This window comes from Phocoena phocoena, chromosome 9 (assembly GCF_963924675.1).
Source record: "Phocoena phocoena chromosome 9, mPhoPho1.1, whole genome shotgun sequence".
NCBI lineage: Eukaryota > Metazoa > Chordata > Mammalia > Artiodactyla > Phocoenidae > Phocoena > Phocoena phocoena.
Window position 1 is genome coordinate 2,365,498 of NC_089227.1, and position 8,912 is coordinate 2,374,409.

The window sequence follows — 8,912 nt, forward strand, 5'->3', positions numbered from 1 at the left end:
AAGAGTGTGTAGGAATGCAGCTGTTACCGTACAAGCTGGCAGGGTATTGGTGGGATTGAAAGAGCTCCGAGTTTGAACTCAAGAGAGGCTCAGACCCAGCCCTTCTACTACTTTTATTTCTATTTATTTAGAGTGATCTCTTAATTGATTGGACTTTACATGCCACTCTTTTCAAGAAGCTTCTGTAGGTATTCTGTTTTCATAATTGCTTTGTGTTTGAGGAGGTCTGCCTGCTGCCTTTCTACCTGAAGAGCATGCTGACAAGTATGTGATGTTGTTCACTCTTTTTTTTCCCCTGGGAACTTTTTAGATCTTGCCATCATGACTGAAGGCAAGATTTTCATTTTCTCTCTGAATGCCTGAAGAGTTTTTTCTTTAACCTAAAAGTTAAATACCCTAACTGGGATGTGTCTTGGTGTTTTTGCATTCTGAATAAAAATTTCCTGACATTTTAATCTGGGGATTCCCTTCTTTTCTCTTTTATTTCTTGGAAATTCTCTTTTTTATAAGTATATATTTCGTTTCATCTGCTGGGATCTCTATTCAGAGATACCAGATGTCCTTATGTTGGAGAGTTTGTCTTCCATATCTGTTAGCATTTCTCTAAGTTTATTTTTTTGGCTTTTTCACATTTATTCACTGTTATTATCTTGTGTTTTTCCTCTGTGTTAGTAATTCCATTTTTAGGAGTTTATGTTCTATTACTTGATGTTTCTAATCCATGTGTTAATTCTGTAATAATACTGTTTGGACCTCATTTTGTTTCCTGAGATCGAAAATCTCTGTTTTCATCTTATTCTGTTGTTTTAGCCTGCCATGTTTCAGTATCTTTTTTAATTGAATCCGTGTCACAAAGCAATTATGAAACATTACTTCTCTTCCTTGAATTAAGCTTTTCCCTAGGATGGGCTTAGTGTTCTGTGTTTCACTTCCTTTCTTCCCTTGTCTTGCTAGAAAATATCTTCACAGCAACCATGACCTTTTCTTTTCATCTTGCTTATTCAGCTTGGGCTGATAGAGTTTGATTGACATGTCTACATTCTTCCTATTGTATCTGAGATTTTTTTTTTTTCCTGTGAGAGCTATTGACTTTTCTCAATACTGAAAGAATGCCAAGGATGGGGTTGGGAGAGTTCAGGTGATGCGAAGTGCAGCCTTTGTTAAAAGAGTTCCTCTCCGCCCTCTGTCCCTCGTTCTGAGACCTGGTTAAATGCCCTAAACCAGTTATCACTGTACCATACCTGGTTGGGGAGTATTTCCCACAGGGGCCTGCTCTGGTCCTTTGGGCTATTTCCTCCCAGTGTACAGCATTGAGGACTTAACTCCTGTCTCCCATCCAGAGAACCAGTCTCACTGCTCACTTGGCCAGGGTCACCTGGTCTCATTAGCAGAGGTTTTAACTGCTTTTTGATCATAAGTGGGAAAAGACACCTATTTGAATTGATTCTCTATGGATATGAGGATATTAGGGAAAATGCTGAAGATTTTGTTGATTCATACTTAAGGTTTTTGTAAGTGAGATCAACAGCCAAGCTTTGCCATGTATCTCATGCCAGAATTTTCTTTCCTTGGTCCTTGATTTTTTATAAACATGTATTTCATTAGACTATGTACCTTTCTTTAGTATATTGCCAAAGTGAATGTTGTGGGATTTTCTCACTTTGTGGAATAGTAGGGAAGAGAAATTCTGTGGGTGGTTTTAATATACCACGTGAGTCTGAAATCTATGTTGTTGTTTTTTATTTCCTACATCCTTTTGTTGTTGATTCCCAGTTTTAAAAACAACAGATTTCAGTGGTTGCTTAGGAAACCACAGAACCATGACTTTGGGAGAAACAGGATGATTAGGTGGGAAAGCACCATTTTTGGTGGAGCTGTAAGCACTTTTATATGTATCAGAATTGTCTGTGAAGTCCACTCCCCTCCCCTCCCTGCTGGGGTTTGGTGGAGGGACAGACTGAGATACCAGCCAGAAGGGACTCCTTCTCCTCTGAGGTTAATGTAACCAGACACTGGGCACCTCGACACAAAAACAGGAAAAATAAAAACCCACGTGGTTTCTGTAATGCTACTCAATTACTTCTAACCTTAAATGGGGAGAAACACCACTTCTGTGATCCCTGCCACCCAACTTACGTAGAAATTCCATTCTGTTGCAGTTCTGCAGAGGGCGTGGCAGTCCACTGACAAGTTTCTTTGTGTCATCCAGGGGTCACATTGTACTGTTGTCAGGGCGTGTGTCGCTCCTGACCCCCAGCAGATTTGAATGAATGAGAGCCAGGCCGCTGTATGATACACGTCCCTAACAAAGCAAGAAGTGGGACCTAATGATGCTTTCTCGTATGATGGGGCATACTCCTGGACAGTTATCAAAGGTCACAGACATTTTTGAGGATGATTAATAAGTCTACGAACTGTGGAGCGATTTTTCCTTTCGTTGCTGAGAACTAGCTGCAGACTGTGCTGTCAGGTTTCAGTGTGGGAGGTGTGGGGGTCCTTGCTGTCACCAGCCGCTCCAGCCACCATCAGCTGTAACCTGGACCCTTAGGCAGCCGGAAGGCATTCCTCACCTTTGCCTCCCGCCAGTGACCAAGAAGGGTTCTTCCTTCCTTCGGACCTTTCTGTCTTCCTTCAGACACAGTCTCTGCAGGGTTTACCCAGCCTACTGATCCGCCCAGGGCTCTGGCCACCTTCACCCATCCCTTCAAGGCTCCAGTCTCCCTCTCCTCTCAGTCCTCTTGCTTCTCCTGTGTGGGACACACTTCATGGTCTGCAGCCCGCTCTTAGCAACAGAAGGATAAACTGCTCCATGCTTCCCAGACTTATTATTAATCCTTAAAAAAATCTGTGACCATTGATAAGTGGCAGGAATATGCCTCATCATACTAGAAAGCTTCATTAGGTCCCCGCAGCAAACCTTCCTTTCCTTTCACGCAACTTCTCAGACAGGGATGCACTGCATGTTATCATGTGTTAATGTCTGTCTCCCCTGTGGGCTGCTGAGAATGGGGACCACTGTTACTTGTTCGCCATTCCGTCCCTCCTGTCTGCTTCAGGGTGGACGCTTGGTGGAGATTTGGTGCGAGAAGGAAAGAAGCAGAGCGAGGGGTGAAACGTAAACAATTCAGACCTGCCTGTGGAGGGCCTCTCGTCCTGTGACTTATTAACTAACCACCGCTGAAAGTCCAGTGAATCAATAGCCCTGACCATGAGGACAGACAGCTCATTAATGACTTTGCTAATGAAGCCATGGTTTCCTACTGAGCTTAGGACCAGTAGATCGGGAAGGTGTATCTTCAAGTATATTCATTTTATTTCATTGTGAAAATTTATACTCGAAAGTTAATTACAAGAAGTCAAATCTTTTCTCAAATTTCCCCTTTCCAGGGGAAGCGAGCTCGCCGCCTTCTACAAACTGTCATGTTAGACCCTAAGTTTCTTGAGGCTAAGCTTGCTGACGAGTCCTTGACAACAATTCTCGGGCATCGTTCACGCTCAGTAATTGTTTGAAAGGACAAGTAAATGTAACCCCTGGAGCCTCCTTGCTTTGCTCCCGGCTCTCCACCCCGTGACTCTGCAGCACGGGCTCAGTGCTGCTAAGGGCTGGGAGGCGAGAGTGGAATTGGAGGCCAGGCAGGATGTGGAGGCCGGCACGTCCGACGATGCTTTTCACTCTCACGCGAGTCAGAGCCAGCTTTGTGCTACTGACAAGACTGATACCATTTCACTATAAAGGATATACAGTTTTCGTATTTTTGATTAAGCCTTATTCTAGCGTATTAAAGATGGGAATTTAAACATACGAGATAATATTATTTTAAATAAGTACGTCGCACATTGTTGTAATCATATAATTATGTTTTAATTAAATAAATTTGATAAATTAAGCAGCCATTGTAAATTTCTTACAACAGTATATTGAAAACACATCATTTAAATATTAATGTTAAATATAAAAATGTTAAAAAAAATATATAAAAATGTTTATAACATCCGGAGTAAAAGACACAAGTATTGGTTTCACCCGTTTGAATATATGCTGTTTAAATTGGCACACCATCCTTATTTCCCCGATTCATTTATCGATCTGTCCAGACAAATCGGTTTAAACGCCGACCCCGGGCAGAGCCCCGTGCCAGGAGCCCGGCAGGCAGAGATGTGTCAGCTCTCCCCCATGTTGGAGGTGCTCCCGAGGTCGGTGCCCCGCAGGTGTAGTTGTCGGCTCTTGCCGCCGGGTGCAGAGGTAACCTGGGCCTCTCTGACTGTCCCCCGCTTCCCACAGGGGACAAGTGCCTGTCGGACTTGCCCTACGACGGCAGCGCCAGCTACGAGAAGGAGAACGAGATGATGCAGACGCACGTGATGGACCAGGCCATCAACAACGCCATCAGCTACCTGGGGGCCGAGTCCCTGCGCCCCCTGGTGCAGACGCCCCCGGGCAGCTCCGACGTGGTCCCGGTGCTCAGCCCCATGTACCACCTCCACAAGCCCCACGCCGAGGGCCCCGCGCGCTCCAACCACTCGGCCCAGGACGGCGCCGTGGAGAACCTGCTGCTGCTCTCCAAGGCCAAGTCCGCGTCCTCCGAGCGCGAGGCGTCGCCGAGCAACAGCTGCCAAGACTCCACGGACACCGAAAGCAACACGGAGGAGCAGCGGGGCGGCCTCATCTACCTGACCAACCACTTCACCCCTCACGCGCGCAATGGCCTGTCCATCAAGGAGGAGCACGCGGCCTACGACGTGCTGCGCGCGGCCTCGGAGGGCCCCGCGGACGCGCTGCGCGTGATCGGCACGAGCGGGGAGCCCCTCAAGGTGTACAGGTGCGAACACTGTCGCGTGCTCTTCCTGGACCACGTCATGTACACCATCCACATGGGCTGCCACGGCTTCCGAGATCCCTTCGAGTGCAACATGTGCGGCTACCACAGCCAGGACCGCTACGAGTTCTCGTCCCACATCACACGGGGGGAGCACCGCTTCCACATGAGCTAAAGCACCCCCCACCCCCACCCCACCCCACCCCCACCCGCGGACCGCGCCCCGCCCCGCCCCCAGGAAGAGCATCCAGGACCCGCGCCAGCCCCTGCGCGGGCAGCCGGGATGGACCGACTGCTGTGCTTTGTTTTGACCTCTAGGTCGTGTTTCGTTTTGTTCTGAGTTGGTTTGCTTTTGAAAACAAGAAGTTTTTCTTGTTAGATGCAGGGTTCCATTCGGGGCCCCCGAAATGCTCTCTTACTAGACGATTCTGTAGACCGCTGGCTGAAATCCCCTCCCCTGTTGCTCCCTAGAAATTGCTGTCCTCCAAATGATGGGTCACGTTCAGAGAGAATTTTATAAAAACAGGCGGAAGCCCGGGAAGGAATGAGCCGGTTCCGTGCTAAGCATGGGATTCACGCCCCAGATGGGGTTTCCGAGGTCCCGGGAGCCGTGTGCGCAGCCCCTGAGCTGTGGTCGTGAGCTGACCCTGGGGGTGAGTGCCCCTACAGCAGGGCCGGAAGCTGCGTGTGCATCCAGGGAAGACAGGCCACAGGTTCTAAACAGAGATACGATTCTAAGTGAAATTCTGCACGTTGTTTGGGACAAGTGACCATTGGGCAGAGGGAGCGAGGGGTTGCACAGCCTTTGGACTCATTCTCGATTTCCAGACCGTGAGGTTGCTCAGCCCACAGCTAAGCCTTCCGAGGCCTGTTGTCACGTGTTCCCCTGGGGCACCTGGGACTACTGTCCTCTGCTCCCTCATATCAGTACTTTTAAGGGCCCCCCACCAAAACCTATCACTACATTTTTAACACCAGTCCTGAAATTTGAACCTTAATTCCTTTTGAAATGTTCAGATGATAAAATCCCCCAGAAACCAAAATTTTATTCTAAATTCCACACTCATTTCTTTGGTTCTGTACTCCTTCCCCGCTGGGTTCTACCTATGACCAGAAGGCTATTTTCCCTGCAGAAGGCCCGTCCTAGACCTCAGTTAATGTTTTGTTTGCAGCCCCAGGCCTGGATTTCTTACCGTCAGTACATTTCTTACCCTGCTCGCTGTGTATATTATTCTCATTTTAAAATCCTTAAAAGAAACATTCAGAATGACCCTTCATTTTTAGGTCAAAGAAGTTTGACAGGTGAAGTCCGGGAGACGCTTCTTACACACAGCACCTATTTGTTTGAAACTAAACTTTCCAACCATCTGAAACTCTCTCCTGTAAGGACAGAGCTGTACCCTGCATCCACGTAGGCAGGACGCACCCGTCTGACTCGGGACCATCTCGTGACCAGAACTCGAAGTCCAACAGGACAGAGGCAGGTGGCCCCAGAGGTGCTCTCTGAAGCTCCACGAAGGTGTCCGTGGGTTCTCATCCCAACCAGGAAGGTAATTCTGTCATTACGGACATTCATCTCCACCATCTAGCAGGAAGGGCATACAGTTTCAAATGTTTCCAGTATCTGTCATCACCAAAAATGTCCAAGGTGACCATGAAGAAACAGGAAAACTTGTGCACAAGCACCTCTGCATTTCATCTAAATCCAGAGTTCTTGGGCTCAGCTCTCTTGACATTTGGGGCTGGATACTCTGTTGCAGGGGATTCCCCTGGGCATCATAGGCTAACAGCATCCCTGGTCACTACCCGATAGATGCCAGTAAGACCCCGAGTTGACTACCAAAAATGTTCCCTGGGAACAAGAGTTGCCCCTAGCGGAGAACACTGCTCTAAGAAAATTCTGAACCAGTCAAGGGTCTGGAGGCCTCCTAAAGGGTCTGGAAGCCCTGCAAGAATGTTTCCCATCAGCAGGCTGGAGCCTGACTCCTGTTCCTTTGGATTCATTATAAATTCTGTCAATGAATTATCCCTCTTCAGTCTTCAGAAACATACCCTCTCAGGTCCATTTGAGTTTTCTGGAAAGGATGGCGTCCCAGCATCCTTGAGGCACGGGGTTCTTTGCTTACAGAACCGTTTGACATTTTGAACCTGGAAATAGACGAAGTTGTAATAATTTGGGCAGTGACACACTGATGCACTGGGTGAAGGGGCAGAGGGAGGCTCTGGGCTGTGGACAGTGTTAGTTCCATTTGCAGTTACAGAGAAAGACCCACCTCATCCCCAAGAACATATATATTCAAGGTGAGAGACTGCTTAGATTTACAGTTTGTAGGCCAAGTTCACCTGCCCTGTCCTTTCCCAGCCAGCTCCACAGGGTCCATTGGCTGAACGGAGTTATTTTTCCCTGTGACTTCAAATAGAGCTGGACCCACCACTGTAAATAGTGGCTACAGGAGTTCTTTTCTCCAGGGCTTTCCCCTCCCTGTCTCTGCCTTTTATAGCCAATATAACTGTTTATTTACACACCTTTTGTTGTGGTTTTCTATTGTAACACCATTTTTCTTTCAAACTATTGTATTTAAAGTAAGTTTCATATAATGTCAACAAGTAATTAAATTATGTTTGAAAAGCGGCCATGTTCTGTACTGAAAGCTGTTAATGTTTTCCTCCTAGCTGGTAAAAGTAGGATTTTGCATGATCTCACTCCCTTTTGTTCTGTGGTTTGTTCTGCTGTTTGATGGTGTGAGTGTGTGTCTCGGGGACTGTCATGGATGCACTAGGTTTAATGCATTCTCGTTTCGTTGAAAATAACTATCAACCAAAGGAGGGGCACCAGTAGCAGGTGGATTCGTTGATCACGAGAAATCCCTGCTTGGCGTTCCTGCCGCTCCGTGTCACCCAGCTTCCCTCCACACGAAACACCTGGATGCCCGCTCCTTACCCAGGTCCTCCTGCATCGCGTCCCTTAAAGCATGGGCTTGTCCTAGTAGAAAAGTCACTAAAAGGAATTGTGTTACCGTTGCTTTATCGCGCAAGGGCATGTCCCAGCACCCAGCGCTTCAGATACCTGCGCGTTTCACTTCCAATTCAGCATCAACCGCAGAATGAAATCTCAGAATTTTCACTGAGAAAGACAGCTACCTGTTATGGAGATGTGAGTTCTTTTTCTTTCTTTTCTATTTTTGTGCTTTTTTCTTGTTTTGTTTTGATTGTGACTCTCAATGGTGTCATCATCTTGCCGAAACAAAAGCGAGATGGAATGAACTGCTGTAGACAAGTCATGAAGCAAATGTATTTCCCTCTCTTGCACTTCTTAAGTTCCAGCAATAATGAAGGGTCACCACTACTCAGAGCCCGCTCCTTCAGTTCAGTGTGTGTGTGTGTGTGTGTGTGTGTGTGTGTGTGTGTGTGTTTTACTTTAAAATGAACCAAAATTAGAGTTATTTAAGATATACAGACATCAGAAAAAAAAAAAAAAGCACATAGGCTGTTGGTGCCATTAGCATTCACTGTGAACCCGTGTAACCAGATATGAATATGCAATCTTGTTTCCAATACTTTCTGATACACTTTTTTACAATGTTGTGTGTGATGACTGTTCAGGGTTCAACTTGTTTGTATCTAATGCAGCTTTAGGTGTTCGGCTGCCATTCTGGCAGTTACGTGTACAGGATTGTAAATGGGAAAATGCAGTTGTATTTCCAATCTGCCTCTATGACGATGTTAAATTATTTCTGTTTTGCTGTGAACAAGGGGTGTACCCCTGGAGGAATAGAGTATCCTTTTGTACACATTTTGAAAAGCTTCCTCTGTAGTGATAGAACAAATAAATGCAACCAGTACTCTGTCTGCCCTATCCTGTGAAGCCCACGCTAGTCTGAGAGAAGGTCCTGCAGAGCTGCCGCCTGCTACAGACCCCCTCCGGGTCGGAGGAGACAGAGGTGGGCTTGGGGGCGGGTACAGTACAAGTTGGAATCATATGTGATCGTCTGCATACGACGTTCCCGCCAGTGCGTCAGTTCACTTCAGCAGACTGACACCCCGCCCCTGCCCCGGGCCTAGCTGTGCTGCGCTTACGATACTTGTGGGTTTGAG

At 47.0% G+C, this 8,912-nt stretch overlaps 1 protein-coding gene across 15 annotated transcripts in view; it reads left to right on the forward strand.

Moving 5' to 3' along the window:
- IKZF1 (IKAROS family zinc finger 1) overlaps positions 1-4,992 on the forward strand; it is a 73,236-nt gene extending 68,244 nt beyond the window's left edge. For 14 of the 15 annotated variants that reach the window (XM_065884283.1, XM_065884284.1, XM_065884285.1 and 11 more), the window contains one exon: positions 4,283-4,992. In XM_065884283.1, the coding sequence (XP_065740355.1) occupies positions 4,283-4,992 (710 nt within the window). The remainder of the gene's footprint in view (positions 1-4,282) is intronic. The other variant, XM_065884298.1, reaches the window with a different exon arrangement.
- The last annotated feature ends 3,920 nt before the right edge of the window (positions 4,993-8,912 follow it).